At 46.9% G+C, this 23,080-nt stretch overlaps 1 protein-coding gene across 1 annotated transcript in view; it reads left to right on the top strand.

Annotated features, from left to right (window-relative positions):
- The window catches only part of PLXNB2 (plexin B2), a 346,449-nt gene that overhangs the window by 256,161 nt on the left and 67,208 nt on the right, over positions 1 to 23,080 (top strand). The window contains exons 7-12 of the mRNA XM_034767793.1: positions 3,321 to 3,421; positions 10,306 to 10,432; positions 12,149 to 12,299; positions 21,534 to 21,651; positions 22,172 to 22,274; positions 22,718 to 22,819. Of these exons, the coding sequence (XP_034623684.1) occupies positions 3,321 to 3,421; positions 10,306 to 10,432; positions 12,149 to 12,299; positions 21,534 to 21,651; positions 22,172 to 22,274; positions 22,718 to 22,819 (702 nt within the window). The remainder of the gene's footprint in view (positions 1 to 3,320; positions 3,422 to 10,305; positions 10,433 to 12,148; positions 12,300 to 21,533; positions 21,652 to 22,171; positions 22,275 to 22,717; positions 22,820 to 23,080) is intronic.

The raw sequence follows: 23,080 nt of genomic DNA, 5'->3' as shown, positions 1-23,080 counted from the left end.
CTTTTGCCAGTCACTAACATCAACAGACTCACTGGTAGAGTGGTGGGTGAGGAATGTTCCAGAGGTACTAATGATGGGCAGAACGCTGAGGTGAAGTGTAGTGCCACCACAGCTATGGGGAAGGATGGACACTTTGGGTGGGTGACAAAAGGACTATGGTGGTGGGGAGGGGTAAGGGAGTGTCTGTGGAAATCTTGTCTTGAGAATAATGGCTTTAACATGAGATGCCATAGGGGGAAATGAATCAGTTCAATGAATGATAAAGTACGTATTGTGTAGACTAGATACTACGAAGGTAGTTGTTTTTCAGAAGATTGCAGTATTTCAAAATCTGGTTCCATTCTGATTCAAAACAAACCCGCAAAATTTCAAACTTCTTCAAACTGGGAAAGGTGCCCAGGCTCTGGGACAGGCCATCTGGCAGGCCGCCCAGAATCATGAAACCGGAAAGCCCTGGCGTCCCTAGTAGCCATCCAGGAGGGCTGCGGAGTAGCCAGGCAGGCAAGGAGGCAGGAAAACAACCAGATTTCAAAAGTTGCATGGTAGACTAGGTTCTGTCAGGTCCCTGCCTGGTTTCTGGAGAAACTCTGTCAAAAACTCTATTACACTGTCTCCGCAGGGCATTTCAATTTCAACAAATCAGAAGATTGCATTGTAGTGTAGACTACAAATTCTGAATGCTGTGAATCTGTCAGTCTAAACTCCAATGGGCGCTCTAATTTGGAGTTGGTTTTAGCTTTTTTCTAACTATCTCACTAAAAATAGTGAGGATGCAGTGGTACCAGCTTCAGTGTAGTGTAGCAAGGGGATAACATAGCCAGGGAGCCAGGCAGGCTTGTACAGCCCACATTGCCATGTCCTCACTGCTATTTTTAATAAACTAGCTAGATTACAGCTAGTGTGGGTACATCTACACAAGCTGCAAATTTCACACTGCTTGTTGCAGGATAGACCTAACCTTAGTTTTCTTCCATAAAATATGTATTCTGCTTCGATACTATTGTTATTTAACAGTAGGTGCTGTATAAATATGGAAGATGGAAGCAATGTAATTCCATTAATCGCAATGAACAGTCAAACCCCCCCTCACTTACTTTTAGTAACTACATAACTTGACGGAGACTAAAAGTCTTAAGAGTGCGAAGAAATAAAACAGCATAATTGAAGGGAGGGGAAAACAAATGTTGAAAATTGTACTTCTATTCCTAGTGTACCATGTGGATATGGGATCAGATATTGATATGTCAGAGAATCTAGTGCAGAGTTGCAAATGTAAGACCAATTTAAACTAAAGTAAACAACTTAAGGACTCTATCTGTGCTGATACAGGTACTCAGTGCTAAACGGTAACTGTCAGATGCAGTGAACCTTGTCACTCAGAGAACAAGTGCTGGGTCTTATGTGGTTACCACAGCAGGGACATTATAGCAGAGTGAAGGCAGACATACTAGGTAGTATTGTGCTGGAAGATATTTTGGTGTATCTAATTTAAAACATTAGAACTGGTGGAAAGATGGTAAAGAAGCAAATAGAGAGTAAAGTCAGAGAGTGAAAGAGTTTCCTGCTTTCCTGATTCACTTCTCCTCCCATCTGTTCAGTGTTTTCTTCTGTTGTGTAAATAAGCAGTGGGTGGTTTGGAGCAAACATTTTTTTAAAGTCTAGCCACCTCCCACCTGATTCCCAGAGCTCATGCAGAGATCAGGAGAAGTCCCCTGCAGCTTCACTGGGAAATTGGAAAAGACTGCATCACCCCTGCCATACCTATTTTGGTTTATTCAAAGTGTACAGAACTGGTAGGCTCCCAAATTTGGCATGGTAGCTAACTCCCATATTGGGAATAAAACAGCAACCTGTGGCAGTTACATGCCATTATTCTTGGCTTGTTTCCTGTTTAGCTTTTACCAATCTCTTTGATTATAAGTGTCAGAAAATCTGTAAAATGAGCTTGTTTGACTTTTAAAGCTGAATCTCACAATCTAAACGGAGCAGCTTTTTTTTTTAATCCATTAAGTTTACATCAAACTTGTAGAGACAATATAATATCTCTTAGGGCTTGTTCCTGCCTGCCAGGATTATGAAACAAATACTTTGTCATAAGGGAGAGCGAGAGCATCATCCCTTTTAATATTATGTTACTCATGACCATAGTACCAATTAGCGAGAAAGTGTTCCAGGATCTGAACTCCATTTAAGTAAAAATCTAAATGTAAAAACAGTATGAAAAAGAAAAAATGGGGACAAGGACACATCTCAATAGATGGGAACTGTCAGATACTGAAGCTTTTTTTTTAATTGCTAATGTGCAAAGTAAGAACCATGTTTTGGATTTTCAGAGTAATTTTTTAGCTACCTGCCAGTTGCTTAAAAAAAAAAAAAAAAAAAGACTGAGTTATGATTGCCAAAGTTTTTGTAGTCTTCAGAAGAAAATCTTAATGGTCAGTAGAAAGAAGAATGTCCTATTTCCTTCAAGAGCTTTTGTGCAATTTCAACATCTTGGCTCACTTTGTCATAAAACAAAGGAAAACAAGGTTATTTACACCCATCACTACAGGAAATCAAAAGCAGAGGCAGTGTGGTTGCTGGGGGTATGAGTAGCATGGCTGCTATTTTCTCCCCTAGTGCTTCGTTTGATAGTTTTACATTGCTTATTTCAATTTCTCCACTTGAATTTGTTGTATGGCAACAAGGGATATGAATAGAGAACTGAGATACCTCTGGACATTTCAAAATTTTCTTGCTTTTGAACATGCTGAACTGCTGCCGGATAGAAATAACACTTCTGGATGCATTTCCAAGCACTGGGTGATAGCACCAACTAAAATGTAAGGGCATTCTAGTCATAAAAGGAACTGGAATGGCTGTGTTTGCCAATCAGTTCAAAGTTAGACATGTGGAAATGCCCATCCTACAGCAGCTATTCTTTTCAGAAGTGGAAAGCCGTTTGTGCAGTGTCTAATGTTTCTGCCCTACTGTTGTCATTGTAATGGGGATTTCCAGAAGGCACCTGCCTAATCTGGGAAAAATGATGGAAGGGTTCATTTCCAGTAAAGGCCAGATTACATGTTGACTATCCAAAATATCGCATTATATTGGACAGAAAATTAGATGAGACTTGCAATGCAATAGAGCAGAAAAAAATGTGAAATTGGACTCCAGTCACAGAGTCAACAAGTCAAGGATTAGGGAAGTGATTGATATGTCTCTGTGTGGCCATGGTGAAACCAAGTGGTATACTTTCTTCAGAAATGAAGTTGAGCTAAATTGGTCCTTACTTTCTTTGTTCATATTGTGTTTGGATTTTTTTCATCTTCATTCTCCAGGTGTTTCGTCTTCCTGTCCAGGAATGTGCTAGTTACTCAAACTGTGCGCTGTGTACTCAAGCACAGGATCCTTACTGCGGCTGGTGTGTAATAGAGGGGAAGTAAGTATTGTTGATATTTTGCAGGTGGTGTGTGGGGTGGGTTGACACTATTCATAGAGAAAGTCCTTATATGGCTGGGTGTAGCAGGCAAGCAAATAAGACAGCAAGGAAGAGAACTGCTAATCCCATAAAATATAAATCAGTCAAACACAGTTTTATTATGAATTGCTTTATAGTGCAAGGCATTGTATGCTGAGCTCACAGCTAATCACAGGAGCATAGGAACTGACACTTGACTGCCATCTATGTAAGCAACTAAATTATTAATTAGAAATATGTATTCTTCTTTGAGTGATAACCCTCAGTGGAATACAATAGGGGCTATGCGCCTGCGCTGCCTCATGGTTTTGCCCAAGGCAATAAAGGACACAGTGGGTGGCTGGCATCTCCAGTTCCTTCTCATCGCCGCATGGTCCCAGTCAGAGATTCTACTCTATCTCCTTGTGATGTACTTTCCAAAACTTTACAAGAAGACTCTTAGTACGGTTTATAGTTTAGATTTATTATTTTGTATTTTTTGTTAGATTTTTCCTTCTTCATAGTAGATTTAGGACTTGGGATGCTAATTTGGCAGGGTTTCCAGCCAAACTTCCCTCCCACCCCACACCATCCAGTACCCAGGCTTAGGTACTAGATTATGCCGAAGAAGATTATTTATGGGTTCAAAATCTGTGCTCCCTGCTACTTTTCCATCTGCGATGAGCACTAACACTGTTTGTACTGCTTGGGGGAATCCCACATTGCATCTAGATGCAGTATCTGCCTCTATTTCTCTGTCCATACTCAAGAAAACTGGGTCTCCATCTCAGGAAACACATCATGGAGTTTGCCTTAGAACCGGCATGGGATCCTGGCCATGGAACCCTCCAGTACATCGGCCTGAACAGGTGAAAAGCCCTCCCCCTACTGTGGATCCTCCATTGGGCTCCACCGGTACCAATGCTAAGGACCCCGTGCCAGGCCTAGCTGTGAACCAAGGAAACATGCACATAAGTATGGCAGTATATCGTCCTCCAAGTCTAAGAAGGACTTGGCACTATCCACGAGTTCCAGCCACAGAGGAACCAAGCATTCCAAGACTCACAAGACCAAAAAACTATCTCACCGATTGCCGGATCCATCGGTACCGATTACGGATCCTGCAACTCCTCCAGCTCCATCAGTGCCACGGGAGCAGTCAGTCTCCAGACAGATGCAGTTCTTCTTCGAGTGCTTGCTCAGATCAATTCCAATTAGGTGTGCGCGCGCTGCGTGCATGATCGTCGGAGAATTTTCTACCCTAGCAACACCCGGTGGGTCGGCTGTGGAGCCCCCTGGAGTGGCACCTTCATGGCGCTGGATATATACCCCAGCCGACCCAGCGCCCCCTCAGTTCCTTCTTACCGCCCACGACGGTCGTTGAAACTGTAGAGCACGGCATAGCTGTTCTCCACTCTCCCTAGCTTTACTTGTTCATTCTTGTAGATAGTTGTTGGTTATATACTTTTAGATTAGTAGTTTGTTGTTAATAGTTTTGTAGAGTAGTTATAAATAGTTAGCGGGGGCTAAGGGGGCTATTATCTCCCCTTTTCCCCCTGGCGCGCAGCCGGGCTCATGCCCAAGGCTCCTGGCTTTAAGCCGTGCGCGACCTGTGCTAAGCCTATGCCAACGGGAGACCCTCATGACTCTTGTCTGAAGTGTTTAGGGGAGTCTCACCAGACGGACAAGTGTAAGATCTGCAAGGCTTTCAGGCCCAGGACCAAAAAGGAGCGGGACTTTAGACTTAAGCAGTTCCTTATGGAGGCGGCACTTAGCCCAGATCTCCCTTCGGTGCGCCAAGTTCCGGCACCGAGCGCCTCGGTGCGCAGCACCCCAGCGGCACCCTCCGGTACTGCACCATGAGCAGACGTGGATAAGGCCCCACGGCACCGTCCTCCCTCAGCACCGTGTCCACTGCAAGCCCCTCGGCGCCGTTCCCTGTCTCCGGGATATAAAAGACCCCGCAAGACCCAGGACGCTGCCGTCCAACAGGCATCGTGAACACCGTTGACTCCGGCACCAGGTGTAGGGCTGTTGAGTCCGGTGCGGACTGGCTCACCGCCTCGTCCTGTGGTTGAGCCCTGTCTCCCTTCTACGCCGGAGACTTTTGCAACGGCGAAAGACCTTACTGCCCTTACGGAGCCAGCACCATCTCAACCCGCGGCACCGCATCCCCTTCGCACGGTGCAATCCAGGGGCAAGCCTGCCCTGATACGCCCTCCATCTCTGAGCGTGGACTTGGGGCACCGCTCCCGGTCTCGGAGCAGGTCCCGACGCCACTCGCAGTCCCGGCACCGATCTTCATCTCTGCGCCGGTCGTACTCGCGGCCCAGATCTTCCTCCCGGCTCCGGTCTACTTCTCGCCATCGACCTGAGCATCGGTACCGGTCGGAGTCCAGACGCAGTTCCCGGCACCAGTATGAGCGCCGTTCCCGTTCGCGAGGCCGCTCCTGGCACCGAGACTACAGGCGGTCTTTGTCTTCGCGATCCAGATCTGGATCCCGGTACTGGCATGGCCATTGGCACCATTCTCGATCCCGGTACCGCTCACCAGCACCGCACAGAGACGGCTCGCCTGTGGACCAGCACCGCTCGGCACCGTACCAGGACGAGCCCCTGCAATCACGCTCGGCACCACCCTGGCCCTCAAGATTGGCGTCTCGCTCGTCGGAAGGGGCTTCCCAATCAGCATACCCTGCTCAGGGTCAGGCTGCAGACGACTTGGGTCATTGGTAGGAGGGGGCAGAGGACCCTAGACAGGACCCTGCACATTGGTCTTTCTGGACCCCATGGGCATATCACCAAGCTCAAGGAGCTCCACCAGCGGCCTCTCACTCGGCACACTCTGAGCCCAGGGTACCTGAGGCCACCATCTCCCGTCCTCCTCCAGGGGGCATGGAGGCTCCAGTGCCGACACCCATGCAGGCCCCAGATCCTGGTGCAGGGGATCCTGCACATCAGGGACCCTTGGAGCCGGACCCTCATCTGGATCCTTTACCCTCTGAGGCGTCGTCCTCATCCTCCCCAGATGAGGCGGTGGCGAGTACAACAGCCTCAGACCCACCAAGACTTGTTGCGTAGGGTGGCACAGAACATGGACCTACAGGCTGAGGAGATAGTGGAGGTGGAGGACCCGGTGGTGAGCATCCTCTCAGTTGATGCCCCATCCCGGGTGGCATTGCCCATTATTCGTACGATCCAAGCTAACGCTAATGGCATATGGCAAACCCTGGCCTCCATCCCTCCCACTGCCAGAGGTGTAGAGAGGAAGTACTTTGTCCCCTCTAAAGACCATGAGTACCTCTATACACATCCTCCGCCGTGTTCACTAGTAGTCTCCTCAGTAAACGCAAGAGCGCGTCATGGTCAGCAGGCGGCAGTGCCCAAATCGAAGGATGCCAAACGCTTCGATTGGTTTGGGCGTAAGGTTTACTCAGCGGGAGGGTCTGCAGCTCAGAGCCGCAAACCAACAGGCGCTCTTGAGTCGGTACAATTACAACTCATGGAATTCCATGGGTAAATTTAAAGAGTTGGTTCCCCAGGACTCGAGAGAAGAGTTCGGGGCCCTAGTGGAGGAAGGTAAAAAGGTGGCTAGGATCTCCTTGCAGGCCTCCCTGGACATAGCGGACTCTGCCACCAGGACACTAGCGTCTGGGATAGCCATGAGATGCGTCTCCTGGCTCCAGGTATCGGGGTTACCGCCAGAACTGCAGCAGACCCTGCAAGATCTGCCGTTCGAGGGCCAGGGGTTTTTCTCTGACAAGACGGACTCTCAGTTGCAGAGCCTCAAGGACTCCAGAACCATCATGCGCTCCCTGGGGATGCATGTCCCAGGACCCCAGTGCAGGCCTTTAGGCCCCAGCCACAAAGGTTCTACCCTCCTCGTCCAAGACAGGACTTCCCCAGAAGGCAGGGGCGAGGTGGTAGACGGAGGTCGACCGGCCCCCAACCCGGTCAGAACCAAGGCCCTCCTAGACCACCTTCAGGACCTAGGCAAAATTTTTGAAGGTGTGCTCGAGGACGGCGTGCCAGCCACTACCCAGGATCCATTCCCTTTCTTTCGGGATTGCCTCTCCCGTTTCCACCGTGCTTGGTCCCTTATAACCTCGGACCATTGGGTCCTTCGCACGGTAGAGAGGGGATATGCTCTCCAGTTTTCTTCATTTCTTCCCCCCCCCCCCCAAACCCCCTCCCCATCCCTCTTCAGGGACCCTTCTCACGAGCGTCTCCTTATACAGGAGGTTTTTGGGCTCCTCTCTATGGGGGCCATAGAGGAGGTTCCGCCAGAGTTAAGGGGCAGGGGGTTTTACTCCCGCTACTTCCTGATCCCCAAAGCAAAAGGGGGTTTGCGACCCATTTTAAATTTATGCGGACTCAACAAATTCATAGTAAAGTTGAAGTTCCACATGGTCTCCTTGGGGACCATCATCCCTTCCCTGGATCCTGGAGACTGGTACGCTGCCCTCAACATGAAGGATGCATATTTTCATATAACAATCTACCCCCCACACAGGCACTTCCTTCGATTTGTAGTAGACAATGTGCTCTACCAATTTGCCGTCCTTCCCTTCAGCTTGTCCGTGGCTCCGAGAGTGTTCACCAAATGTATGGCTGTCGTGGCAGCATACCTTCGTCGACAAAGGATACAGGTGTTCCCGTATCAAGATGACTGGCTGGTGTGCGGCTGCACCAGGGAGCAAGTTCAAACTCACGCCCAGATAATACTACAAACTTTCCACGAGTTAGGCATTTTACTCAACAAAGAAAAGTCTACTCTGGAGCCAACCCAGAGAATAGAGTTTATCGGGGCAGTCTTAGACTCCAGACTTGCCCGAGCTCTTCTGCCAGACACTCGGTTTCACACCATCACAAACATTATCCACGGACTCCAGGTCTTCCCGATCACTACAATAAGGACATGACTCAGCCTGTTGGGACACATGGCCTCTTGCACTTACGTAACCAGGCATGCCAGACTTCGGCTTCACCCACTTCAGGCCTGGGTATCATAGTTGTACCGTCCTTATCGGGACAATCTGAACATGGTGGTCACGGTTCCGAACTCGGTCTTGACCTCTCTCACCTGGTGGCTGGATCACAAAGCGGTTTGCGCAGGAGTGCCGTTTCACGCCCCACAACCCTCCCTGCACCTGGTCACAGACGCTTCATCTCTAAGTTGGGGTGCTCACTGTGGGGAGCACCATACCCAGGGCCTGTGGACCGCATCCCAACTAGCTCTGCACATCAGTGTTCGAGAGCTGATGGCGGTGCGCCTAGCCTGTCAGGCATTTCTCGGTCTCCTACATGGCCGTTGCGTGTCAGTCCTCACAGACAACACCACAGCCATGTTCTACATCAATAAGCAAGGAGTAGCCTGGTTGTCTCTCCTATGCCAAGAGGCCATTCGCCTATGGGAGTTCTGTACTGCCCACTCGATACATCTCATGGCATCGTTCCTCCCTGGTGTCCAGAACACTCTAGCGGACCGTCTGAGCAGATCCTTACAGGTAAGTAACTTCGTTATCTATGAATGTGCTGAACAATCTTGGAATGTCTCTTGTTTTTACGCTGCATTGATGGAGTCAGAATAGGGGGCTACAGCCTTATAGCTCTGCTTCTGACTGCTAGGTTAATTAGCCCCTTGTCATGAGCCGTTGGGATTTCATGATAAGAGTGCTTGCTGTCCGCACAAAGGCGTTATTTAATTATGGTATGCAGATAAATTTCAGGTCTCTTGCTTCCTGTCTAAAAATTTGAACCATCACATTAAGTTACAAGCTTGATGTGAAGCAGAACACAGAATACGCCAGCCAAGGTTATGCATTCCATGCAGGTTTGTATAATACACTATAGCTTTATCAGTCTGTACGTCGGTTAGCATATATATAAACCTGGGGATTCAGAGTATATGAGCAAGTTCAACTTGAACTCCTCTTAGGCTACTGGGAGCTGAAGGCTGTGTCATATATCATACAAATGGCAGTTTTCCCTAGATTTCCCTTCAGATTTCTGATATAACCTCTGACCCCAATATTGCAAAGTATTAATGGTCTCTGTGAGACACGGGCAAACATGCATTTTTGTACATTTTCTAGTATTTTATTAATTTACAAGGAAAATCTAGAACTCATTTTTGAAGTTTTACTTCATTACACCAAATTATAACCCATGATTAGACACAGCACTTCACCAATTGTGTGTGTAGGTATATATGGGTGTACACATACACACTCAGTTTATATAGCTACAATATTCAGAAGGTAGTGTGCCTATTAGAACAGTACAATGATTTTATTGTTACTTGAATGCTGTTGTTTTAATATTAATATTTGAGTAAATGTCTGGAGGCATTAATCAGGATTGGACTCCATTGTGCTAGGCACCATACAAGAGGTGTAAATGGTGTACAAGGCTGACCCAAAGTTTTGTGGGGCCTATTCAGCTAACTTCCCTCCTAAAACGAGGTCTGTCACCTCTTAGAACCAATGACACCTTCCCTGTCTGCCTCCTATCTTCCGTCTGTGACAATCCCCCTTACCTATTAGTGAGACGCCACAGCCCCTGATACCCCTGCCTCCTATAGTAGCTAAAAAAGCCAGAAGATGGACCTGGAGGGGAATCTTTCAAGCAGGATTGTCTATTTTTATGGAATGTAAAATGGCTTATAGGAAAATATTTGTGTTTTGTTTTATCATTCAGATGTCTTACAAGCAGCTATTGTGTTATTATTAAAAACCTCTTCTAACTGAAAGTGAAATTGTCAATACCTAACTTTTTTTTTTTTTGGAAGAAGTCATTTAAAACAGGGAACACTGATCTTAATCAGCTTTGCATTACATATTTATATTGTGTTGTCTTTTTATCAGCTGCACAAGGAAGATAGACTGTGAAAGAGCTAATATGCCGAACCATTGGCTGTGGAGTCCAGATGGTGTATGCATGAATATTACTAGTGCGCATCCTCAAAATATGAGTCGCAAAGCCCCTGGCAAGGTATGAAAAATAAACGTTTTGCCTATTGTATGCTTAAAGTACACATACAGTTGCTATAAGTAGCATATCAGAAAAATACTTATCGATATCTGTTTGTTTGCGGTGGTAATTTGAAATAGTATTGAAAGAAGCCTACATCTACTCTTTTAGCTGCCATATTTGCAGGCTGCAATTACAAAGAAGAGTGTTTTTTTTGTTTGCTTGTTTTTTAACTTTAGCTGTAAATAGAAGTGGCACATGCTGTTATGGTTGTCAAAATGCTTCTGTTTGAGTCTAGGCTACGTTTGTCTGTATTATGGGGAATAGTTTTTTTAAGTTGAAGGTAATTGATTAAACTTGTGTAGCTTTTGTTTATTTTTCAGTTTATTAAATCACTTATCCAGTATGTTCTATAAGCACATGTATGAAACGTTAAAATAATACACAGCACATTAATGTTAATTAAATGGGCCATCTCCAAGAGGGTTCCATTCCCTCTCAGTACCCACTTGCAGCTCACTTAGGCAGAAATTTGAGTCAACGGTTGAGCCTTAAACCATGCTTTGAAAGTCAACTAGTAGTAGGAACACAGGAATTGTCACATTGGGTCAGACTAGTGGTCCGTCTAGTTCAGTGTTCTGTCTCTCGGAGTGGCAGATACCAGGAGCCTCAGAGGAAGGTGCGAAAAGCTCAGCACTAAACCAGTATGACCCCAATTAGAGTTCAGCTTTTAAGCCCTGAAGCATGAGAGTTCATATCTGTTCCAAAACCCTTGCATTTTGTTTTAGTCTTTACTGTTACAACTCTGGGTATTCCTCCTCATTCATATAAATATCTAATCCCTTTTTGAATCCTGCTGAAGTCTTGAAAGTCAGGCTCTAATGGACCAGTGGAAGCAAGCTGCTGAGTTGGGACCACTGATAATACCCTGTCAATATCCCCAGATGTTCAGATCTGAAAACTATTAGTGAAAGTGTCCCATTTGATCAGGACTGATATGGTGGAGAATAGAGAGAACGAGAGAAGACACTCAAACCATATTGAGCTCTATTAGATAAAAATCTATGACTTGAATCGTACCTGAAGGTGAACAGAAAGCCAGGTCTCCCTCTGGTTTTATGTATTCTCTATGGGTAATACACTAAAGCAAGCAGGCAGATACATTCTGCTCTAGCTGAGACTTCCCGAGTGGTCTTTGACTCTAGCTCTATTCTAGAATGCCTTGTGATAACCCAATCAGGAGATAAGCAAGATGTGAGTGTCCATAGGGAACTGACCATTTTAATAAATCCATTGCTGGAGAATAATCTAAAAGAAAATCATCTGTCTGGAAAAAAGTCACAATCAAAACTGTGAAAATAACACGGAAATCACTATCCTCCATTTAATTTACTCTTTCCTGTGATACATCCAAGCTTTCATTGTGGTCCATCTATTCACCACAGAAATGCTGTAATTTCTAAAGTAAGCTGTCTCAGAGGGGGGAAAAGAGGCTATCTAATTACTGACTGTAGTACCGATGGCTGTGGAAAAAGGGGACAATGAGAAACTATAAAAACAGAACCAGTAATTAACACACCAGTGTCCTGGAGCATCAAAATCCATAAAAGCACTCGGTCTCCATCTTAATCAGTCTCCATCTTAATCTGTCTCTGACCTTGCTCTTTTTTTTTTTTGAGTGGTGGTTGTTTTTTGTGAAATTTTTTCTGAAGTAGAATTATGCCTTTGTGTTTACAGGTAGAACTGACTGTAAGTCCGTTGCCAGAATTAACTGAAAGTGACACGCTTTGGTGTCAGTTTGGTGAAACAACCAATATTGCAGAGTTGAGAGATGGGACTATTATTTGTGATCCTCCCACTACAATTCCTCCCACTCCAAAAGGTCAAGGTAAGGACACTGTGCTGCCTCCCATTTATTTTATGTGGGATGATCACTACCATTGTAATCCTCCATTATCTATCATTTGCTTATAAGTTTTTCCAAGTTCAACCTATTGGGCTGAATTTTTTCTTGATCTCTTCCTAGTTTCAGCAAAAAACAGTGCAGTCGTTTCCATGCATGAGGTTAGTGGAAAAATAGTTCAGTCAAAGTTAATTTTTTCCAGCTATTTTTTGAACAGCTCTAGCACTTCCAATGTTTGCAGCAGGAACTTGAAATGAGGCAGACGGGATCAGAGATGTGCCTTTTCCTGTACTCATGAAAATCTGTCTAGATTTGATTGACTTATCAGTCCCCCCAAATTGACATTTGCACATGTGCAGTAGAGCTTGTTCAACACTTGCTTCTAAATTTTGTGAATTTCCAAAGTGTGCCTGCCTGTTTCCCTGCACCACAGACCATGCTTTCTCATCTGGCAGTTCCCTGCCTTATTCACTACACACCTTTCAAATTCTGTAACAAACTAGATAGGGGTCCTGCAGGAAAAAATAGTATGTTATGTAATTAAAGATGCTATCCTAATTCTGCATCCCTGTTTGTATGCATTCAGTTTCCATGAGCAATCATGGTTCTTCTATGCATCCGAAGAAGTGGGCTGTAGTCCACGAAAGCTTATGCTCTAATAAATTTGTTAGTCTCTAAGGTGCCACAAGTACTCCTGTTCTTCTTTTTATGGTTCTTCTAGTGTTTCCTAGCTATTGAGTGCTTAACTTCATAGCAATGTTCCTCTAACATCTATTTTTTTGTTGAGTGCTTGCTCATGTTGATTTCATTCTGGGTGTTCACGCGACCACGTCAGGGCCGGCTCCAGGGTTTTTGCCGCCCCAAGCAGCCCCCCCCCCAAAAAACCTCCCCAGTCGGAGTGAAGGATCCCCTGAATAGCTGGACATGCCGCCCCCCTCAGGAGTGGCCACCCCAAGCACCTGCTCGCTAAGCTGGTGCCTGGAACCGGCCCTGGACCACGTGTGCGGCCGTTGCAGGTTTTTGCCTTAGCAGTACCCATAGGGCTGGCTGTGGCACCCTCTGGAGTGCCGCACTTATGCCGCAGTATATCAGGCACCACCATCCCTACGCCCTCTCAGTTCCTTCTTACCTCCTGTGGTGGTCCGAGTTTCTTTCTTGCTTAGCAAGAGCTAGCGGTTTCTCCTTTTGAACTTTGTGCCTTAGGGCCTTTGTATATAGTTTGCATATAGTAGTGTTAAGTAGTTAAGTGTGTGCTTGTTAGTAGTTAGGGTCCCAGCGGGGACTTCGCCCCAGGCGGGGCATGCCCCTGTCTCCCGGGTTTAAATCCTGCTCGGACTGCAACAGGTCTATGCCTGTGAGTGACCCCCATAGCAGCTGCCTTAAGTGCTTGGGGGAGTCACAAGTTAGGGAGCAGTACCGGATCTGCAAAAACTTTTGGCCCCGCACCCAAAAGGAGTGGGATATCCACTTCAGGGCTCTCCTGATGGAAGCCGGGTGGAGGGTGGACTCTAAGCCATCCATGCAGGTCGCACCACACAGTGCAGCACACCGCTGGCACCCAGCTCCTCTTGTCACTGCTCACCTTCGCCGGTGCTGAAGAAGAAGGCCAAGAAGTGCTCCCCAGCACTGAACATGAAGGGTCAGGGGTTTGAACACTGGCCGGCTAAACCCAGGGTTGTGAGTTCAGTCCTTGAGGGGGCCACTTAGGGATCTGGGGCAAAATCAGTACTTGGTCCTGCTAGTGAAGGCAGGGGGCTGGACTCGATGACCTTTCAAGGTCCCTTCCAGTTCTAGGAGATGGGGTATCTCCATTAATTAACTAATTTATTTATTTACCTAACAAGGGGCCTGGGCCTGCCTGCCCAGCTACTGCAGAGCCATGTGATCATTCCTCCCCAGTTGGGGCTCCCAGCCCCCTTAAAGGTCTGCCACCGACTCCCGGGAGTGGAATGGAACCCACTCCCCTGCCCGCACCGTCGTCATCGCAGGGTCCCCAGGTGCAGAGAGAGCACAGGTTTCCACCTGCTCCAGTGACTACCTCAGTGCCGCAGGACCCGACTAAGGCTCCCCAGGAGGGCAAGCCTGCCGTTAAGACCCTTTAGGGGACAGGGGAACACTGCCTATCAATGGACAGATGACATCGATCTTCTCTGCCATGTTGAGAATCCAGGGGCATGTCCCAGTCGCATCGTCAGATACCCAGGCTGACATCCAGATCCCCTCAGCGCTACTCACCGGCATGGGGTCGACGCTCCCCCTACTATTCCCGGCACCGCTCACTCTCTCACTGGTCGTCCTCCAGGTGTTGGTCCCAATCACCGGCGCAGTGGGAATGTTCCCTGTCTTGGCACTGGTCTCCCCAGCACCGGCACTGCTCTTCCCGGTACAGTCATCAGTCAATTATGCCTGGACAACAGTCACCAGTAGCCATGACCAGTAAGCAAACATAGGCATTGACGGCTCCTCCCTGGTCGCCGGAAGGTGGTTCCTCCGGGTCCCATCAGCATGATTGGGCACCGGAGCTCGCTCCCTTGTCTGCGGCACTTCAGTGGCAGCACAGCCAGTGGCCAATGTGGTGGCCATATTGGAACGCATCAGGCGTACCAGTTGTGGTGATGTCCCCTTCCCAGCACTCCTTGGTGGCTGTATTGGAGCATCAGTCGGTGAGTACCAGAAGCCCTTTCCGAGGTTGGGGCGGAGGAACCTTTGCCCATCCCTAAGTCTCCTTCTCCGAAGGTGCTCGAGACCCCAGCACCTCCACCAGCAGTCCAATCTTCCTCGTCATCCCCAGACGAGGTGCTCGTGGGACCTTCCAGAGGTGGATGACTTTAGGGAACATCAAGCCCCTCTCTGGCGCGTAGCCAAGAACTTGAGGCTCGAGGTGCAGGAGATGGCGGAGCAGGAGAACACCCTCTTCAATGTCCGCTCGGCCTCTATGCCTGCCCGGGTCGCCTTGCCCGTACGTGATTGGGTCCTCAAGATAGCCAAGACCCTGTGGCAAACCCCCTCCTCCATCCCTCCCACCTCGAAACAGGCCAAGAAAAAGTACTTCATGCCAGCCAAAGGTTTCAGTGGGCAATGAGAAGGACAAGCAGGTTCCCACCTCCTCGACTCCCAAAAACAAAGAGGCCAAAACACTCTATTTATTTGGGAGGAAAATTTATTCAACCACCAGCCTGCAATTCCGGGTGGTGGACCATCGGGCCCTGCTAGGCCGGGACGGTCTTAAGAAGTTCAGGGAATCCCTCCCTCAGCATCTGGCCCAAAGTTTGGCACCCTGGTGCAGGAAGGTACTGCGGTGGCCAGATGTTCCCTTCAGATGGCATGGGACTCTGTGGCAAGGGTGGTTGCATGAGTGGTGGTCATGCAACACAGCTCCTGGCTTCAAACAGCGGGCCTCTCCCTGGAGATGCAGGCCTCGATCCAGGACCTCCCCTTTGATGGATTTGGTCTGTTCTCTGATCAAACAGACGCCAGGCTGCACAGGTTGAAGGACACCAGGGCTACCCTTCGTTCATTGGGCATGCATACACCGCAATCAGCCAGGAAGCCCTTCTGGCCATCACTGCTGCCAAGAATCTGGCAACCCTGTCAGGGATCTACAAGGAGAAGGGATGCTAGTATTAGTCTTCATCTCCCTTCTTCCTCCTGCTCGCCAGCCCAGCCTGGGCCCGCCAAACACCCAGGGCCCCAGAAACAATCTTTTTGAGAGTGTGCCTGAAAGCGACGCCCCAGTCATTCAACCGGATCCTACCCACCTTTTCCTCAACCACCTCTCTCCCTACCACTCGTCCTGGTCGCCAGTTATGTCGGACTGCTGGGTCCTGGACATAATAGGTCAGGGCTATACCCTACAATGCCCACAATTCCCACCCCTTTTTACCACCCACCCACCCACTTTCCCCATCCCTCTTCAGGGACTCTTCTCATGAGCAACTCCTCATTCAGGAGGTCGAGAAGCTCCTGGACTTGGGGGCTTTGGAGGTAGTTCCTCAGGACATTTAAGGAAGAGGATTCTACTCCAGTTACTTTCTAATCCCGAAGACCTAATCTGAAGACCCATCCTGCGTGGCCTCAACAAGTCTCTCAATAAGTTGATGTTCCATATGGTCTCCCTGGCCTCCATCATTCTTTCCCTGGATCCGGGAGACTGGTACACCGCTCTCAATTTAAAGGACACTTACTTTCATGTCTCCATATTCTCGGGACACAGGCGTTCCCTGTGTTTCATAGTGGCCAGGCACCACTTCCAGTTCACGGCACTATCCTTTGGCCTGTCCTTGGCCCCACGGTGTTCACAAAATGCATGGCGCCAGTAATGGTTTACCTGAGATGTTGAGGGGTCCAGATCTTCCCGTATCTCGACAACTGACTCATCAAGGGCAGGTCTGCACCAAATCGAGGCTCTGTTACACCTGCTCTGCAGTCCATCTGGAATGATGTGGGCCTGTTAATAAACACATGTGACAAAGTTCCTCCTCTATCTTGGTGGGTCCTGCGCTTATTGGCAGATTTTCTTGCCTCAGAGATTCACCATGTGGGTTGGGGAGCAGCCCAGAGACCTTCCCCTCTGGAAGAACCCACAGTCCAGGTCAATTGGGAGGTTTGGGGGGAACCCGGGCCTGCCCTCTACTCTGGGTTCCAGCCCAGGGCCCTGTGGACTGCAGCTGTCTATAGTGCCTCCTGTAACAGCTGCATGACAGCTACAACTCCCTAGGCTACTTCCCCATGGCCTCCTCCAAACACCTTCCTTAGTCTCACCACAGGACCTTCCTCCTGGTGTCTGATAACGCTTGTGCTCCTCAGTCCTCCAGCAGCACACCCTCTCACTCTCAGCTCCTTGCGCCTCTTGCTCCCAGCTCCTCACACTCCCACCACAAACTGAAGTGAGCTCCTTTTAAAACTCAGGTGCCCTGATTAGCCTGCCTTAATTGATTCTAGCAGCTTCTTAATTGGCACCAGGTGTCCTAATTAGCCTACCTGCCTTAACTGATTCTAGCAGGTTTCTGATTACTCTAGTGCAGCCCCTGCTTTGGTCACTCAGGGAAGAGAAAACTACTCATCCAGTGACCAGTATATTTGCCCTCTACCAGAATCCTGTACCCCACTGGTCTGGGTCTGTCACACACAGAGAAGTCCACGTTAACGCCAGTTCAACGCATAGAGTTTATCGGAGCAGTTCTCAACTTCACATGGACCAGCACCTTCCTTCCGGAAGCACGTTTTCAGGCCATGTCGGACTTCATCACCCACTTAGAGCCATCCGCTCACCACGGCCCATGCTTGCCTGAGACTGAGTTACATGGCCATGTGCACGTACTTGGTCAGCCATGCCCGACTTCATCTGCGGCATCTGCAGGCATGGTTGGCCTCAGTCTATATCCCCAGCAGGCATGCCCTGGACCGAGGTGGTCATGGTACCAAGCCATGTTCTCTCATCCTTGGACTGGTGGCTGGATCCCTAGTCGCTGCAGGGGTTCCCTTCATGACCCCGTCTCTGTCGCTCACTCTGGTCTTGGACGTGTCAGACCTGGGCTGAGGAGCCCACCTGGGCGAGCTCAACGCCCAGCGCCACTGGCTACAAAACAATCTAGTCCTTCATACCAACATCAGGGAGTTCAGAACAGTTCGCCTGGCCTGCCAGGTGTTCTTGCCCCACCTGGAAGGTAAGGTAGTGCAGGTCCTGATAGACAATACAGCCACAATGTGTTACATCAACTGGCAGGGTGGCACCAGGTCTTGGGCCCTTAATCAGGAGGCACTCAGCCTCTGGGACTTTTGTGTGCAGCATGCCATTCATCTGGTAACCACCCACCTGCCTGGAACCAGGAATGTCCTGGCGGATCACCTCAGCAGGATCTTCTCGTCTCGCCACAAATGGTCGCTTCATCCGGAGGTGGTCAGCCTCATCTTCCGCAGGTGGGGGACTCCCCAGTTGGATCTGTTTGCATCCAGGCAGAACAGAAAATGCCTCGTGTTCTGTTCTCTGCAGGGTAGGGACAGACGCCTTCCTGATTCCGTGGTCAGGAGCGCTGATGTACGCCTTCCCGCCGGTACTGTTGATCCACAAGGTATTGCTAAGGTGAATCAAGACAAAGCGTCTGTTATCCTCATAGCTTCAGCGTGGCCTTGTCAACATTGGTTCGGCATGCTGCATGCAGCCACCCCACTGTAGCTACCTCTTCGGCCGGATCTGCTGTCCCAGAGCCACGGCAACCTGCTGCACTTGAACCTGGCGTCGCTGTACTTAACGGCCTGGCTGTTGCATGGCTGAGTATGGACAAACGGAAGTGCTTCTCTGGCATACAACAGATCCTGCTGGGCAGCAGGAAACCTTCCACCAGGGCTATCTATGTGGCAAAGTGGAAGCGGTTCACATGTTGGGCCTTGGACCGACACATTCGTGGAAGAGCTGCAAGATGTCCTGGACTATTTACTGCACCTTAAGTTCCAGGGCCTGTCACTATCTTTGATCAAGCTATACCTGGCAGCCGTTTTAGCATTCCACCCTCCATTTCAAGGCCGGTCGATCTTTGCCCATCCCATGACGTCGTGGTTTCTGAAAGGTCTGGAGCACCTTTATCCACACGTCTAGGACCCGATCTCCCCTTGGGACCTGAATCTTGTGCAGTCGAGGCTCATGGGTCCCCCCTTCGAACCCTTGGATTCCTGATCCCTCGTGCTTCTCTCCTGGAGAGTCTCCTTCTTGGTCTCTGTAACTTCGGCCCATAGGAGCTGCCCTATACGGCCTTCTATAAGGACAAGGTCCAACTGCATCCGCACCCGGCTTTTCTGTCCGAGGTCATCTGGTCAAGACATTTACTTACCAGTCCTTCATCCAAAGCCTCATGCGACGGATGAGGAATGCAGACTGCATACCCTAGACATCAGACAGGTGCTGGCCTTTTACATTGGTAGAACGAAGCCATTCCATAACTCAATGCAGTTTTTCCTTGCTGATTTGCTGACAGAATGAAAGGTTGCCCAGTGTCAGCCCAGAGAATCTTGTCTTGGATCACGGCCTGCATCCTCTACTGCTATCAGGTGGCAAAGGTGCCCCTGCCGGCAATCATAACGGCTTATTCAACTACGGCACAGGCGACAGCAGCCTTCCTAGCGCAGGTGCTGGTCCATGACATCTGTTGGGCCACCACCTGATCGTCCATCCACACGTTCGCATCACACTATGCGCTGACCCAGCGGGTTCGAGACGATGCTTGTTTTGGCAGAGCTGTGCTGCAAGACTGTGAACTCAGAGACTACCTCCATTGATTCTGCTTATGAGTCACCTAGAATGGAATCGACATGAACGAGCACTCCAAGAAGGAAAAACGGTTACCTACCTTTTGTAACTGTTGTTCTTCGAGATGTTGCTCATGTTCATTCCATTACCCACCCTCCTGCCCCTCTGTCGGAGTTGTCGGCAAGAAAGAACTGAGAGGGTGTAGGGCCGGCAGCATCTGATATACCGCGGCATAAGTGCAGCACTCCAAAGGGCTCCACAACTGATCCTATGGGTACCGCTAAGGCAAAAATCTCCCAACGGCTGCTCACGTGGGCTCGCGTGAATGGGAAGGAAATGAGCAACACATCTCAAAGAATGTTATGAAAGGTAAGTAACGGTTTTATATATTTTTCTATGTGTGATTTCTATTCTACATGCATAACGTTGCATTAATTATTACATACTAGTATTTAAAGTATTCAGATGCTGATACCCATGAACGTGGCTTTCTTGATATCTGGCACAACAAAATTTCAGTGTGCAAGCACACTAGAAGTCTTAGTGCTCAGCTGATGACAATTAGGTTTAGTTACAGAGAGAAGAGCAATGTAAATTAATTACCTTCTCTGAACAGAAGTATCAAGCTGCTGAGAGATATGTTCAGGTACTTGGTATAATCTAAGTACAAAGAATAACATAATACTTCATTATTTAGTAGCCAATCCACTTTTTCTATATCTTCTGTAGTGCAGAATATGTGAAGAGACTTAAGTCCTTGTCCATGTTGATAAAGTTGATGTAGTTTGACTTCATTTGGCACATAAAGTGATATGGGAAGCCTATCAGGAGGAGCATCCGAGTAATCAAACCATCTAGAAATAATAGAGGCCTCTGAATTTCTCACAAACAAATCCATCTGAGAGAGCCTTCAGAACCACTATGAAGATGTTCAAAACCTTCCCGGGCACCGCAGCAGAAGGCAAACTGTAACCACCAATGGCAACAGAATGATTGCTGGTAGAACGTAACAAAAATCCAGACACAACCATTTAGTCTTGAGAAGCTCAACCAAGTTGAAATCATCCACACTGCTTTAGTTGTGAAAAATTCCAAAGGGACTAGGATACATTCTAAATTGAAGGACACCTATTTGCAGATCTCATTTTAAGTTGTCCCTGCAGTACGAGTTGGATACAAACCTAACTGAAATTTTCCACCAAACCAGTGGTAGACAAAGTGATCTTACAGCCAAGCTGCCATCACCCTTTCAAGAAATTATTTGCGGAAAGCACAGTTTGCAATTGCTCAATAGCTTGTGAAATAGCTTGTCACAGGAGTTTAATGATTTCTGCAAGAGGAGTTGTAAATATCCTCATTGGAGAAAGCCCCAATTTCTAAAGATAGGTTTTTCCATTCTTAGTTCAGTAATGATCCAGATTAGAAATACATTCATGGGGAAGTTATTTACAACAAGCCAAAAGTCCAAAGTTCTAGTTTAATATTTCAGGCATTACTATGGTTACTGAATAACTTGTACAAGGTTGACTTGTTCTAATTCATATGAGTTTATAGAGTTTGATGCACAAGTAGTACAAGCAATTTTACAGGAAGAAATATCCATACTTTATGAAAATATTTTCTTAAAAATAAGTCTATCAATTTTTCTTCTGTATTCAATTCTCATTTTCCTTATTACCTCAGTTTTCATCATTCTAGTACCTTCTTAAGGCATTTCCATACTATAATACTATTCTGTAATGTTGCTTATTTACCATTTCTCTTTATGTATCCCATTCTGTCTTTGCACCATCAGTTATGAAAATTTAGTAAACGTTAAGAACAAATAAAATTAGTTATATCATGAGTGTGATAGTTTTAACCTTGTGATTCCAGTTAGGTGTTTGTTTTACATCCTGAACAAATAATAAAAACATCATTGCACCATTCTACACAAGAGCTAAAGTATTCAACAACTTATTTCCTTTTTTTGGTAGATCATGTTTCAGTTTCACTAATATTAACCTTTGGAGAGAAAAAGACTATCTTTTTTGCATCGGCTACATATCCTTTCTATGACTGTGAAGAAGCAATGAATCTTTCTGAAAATCTGCCGTGAGTATTTTATCTTCTTAACGTGAGTTGTTGCATCATGCTGTATGTGTTCAGGTAACTGAACTGTTTACTTAAGGCAGCTGAATCCTTCTATAGTAAACCATCTGGCACAGTCAGCATTCCCTGATAAGTCTGTTGGCATCCAACTTGCAGAACGAACTCTCAAACTATAGACTCAGACATCTAAATTATCTGATTTGCAAGCACAAACTTGACCTACCTGGGAGTCTAGGGCTTTCAGACCTCACAGATTCAGGCCCAAAGTTCCTATGATCCATATTATGGCTTTTTCATGCATGCTGCTGTTCAGGAGAAGCAAGTTACCAGACTAGGTTCTTTAATTATTCTCACTATGAAATTGTGAACTCAACATAGTAAGGATTTTGTAGCAAATTGTTCTACTTTGTATGACTAAAAATGGAGTTTGTTTTACTTTTATTTTTTGACAATGAAATTGGAATGTTTAGGACCAAAACAAAAAAAAAAAATTTTGTCATGACCCATCACATTATATTTGTAGATGCTATTCCTGTGCAAGCAGTAGATGGAATTGCCAGTGGGACTGGAAGAAACATATCTGTGAAGACTCGTCTTCGGAAGAGGATGTGATTAAACAAAATATGGTAAAAATTTTAAATTAGAATAAACTGGTTTTATTTGAACACTTACATATTTTCTTTAGCATTGCTTCCAGATCAGTTGGTTGGACTCAAGTTTTAAATAAAAATCAGGATTCTAAAGTTAACTTCAGATTTTTTTTTTTTTGTGACTTTAAGTGGGGGTGGGAATGTAGAGGTGTGATAGAATAATTTCTTAGGGGATATTTTTGTTCATTTTACTGTTTTGCTTTAATGGGAGGAATAAGATTTCAGGACTGGGAAAGATAATCATCTACAGCTTTGGCATATGCTGTAGTCATTTTTAGTATGTCTAATTTGAAAGGGTATAATCAAATCTGTCACTTTATTTTAAGCATGGAGTTCTTCAGAACAAGAATGCCATTGTCCAAAGGCTGTTGAGATTTGTTGTGATGAAAGATTTTTATTTTAAATGTTTATCGCCCTAGGAGGAAGATTGCCCACAGTTTCTAAATCCCAACCCTCCAATAATACCAATGGAGTTCCCAACAATAGTTCATTTTGAAGGAAAGAATCTAAACAATTATCAGGTAAATGAATTAATTACAAGTAGTCATTTGACTTGCAGTTTAATTTCAGAGTTCATTCTAAATTCCTAAGACAATAGTATGTGTTTCCTTTAGGTAATGTTACTGCTTTCAAACCCCTCCCATTTAAAATGTGTGTGTAACTATTAATTATTGTAGGCTGCCCATAAACGAGAAACCCTTGCACTGCCAGGATACTTTTTTTTTTTCTCTGTACTTGCTTTCAGAAATCAAGGGTCAACTCCTGACCTCACTGAAGTCAAT

This window comes from Trachemys scripta, chromosome 1, assembly GCF_013100865.1.
Source record: "Trachemys scripta elegans isolate TJP31775 chromosome 1, CAS_Tse_1.0, whole genome shotgun sequence".
Taxonomy (NCBI): Eukaryota; Metazoa; Chordata; order Testudines; family Emydidae; genus Trachemys; species Trachemys scripta.
This window is presented reverse-complemented; position numbering and strand designations above follow the sequence as displayed.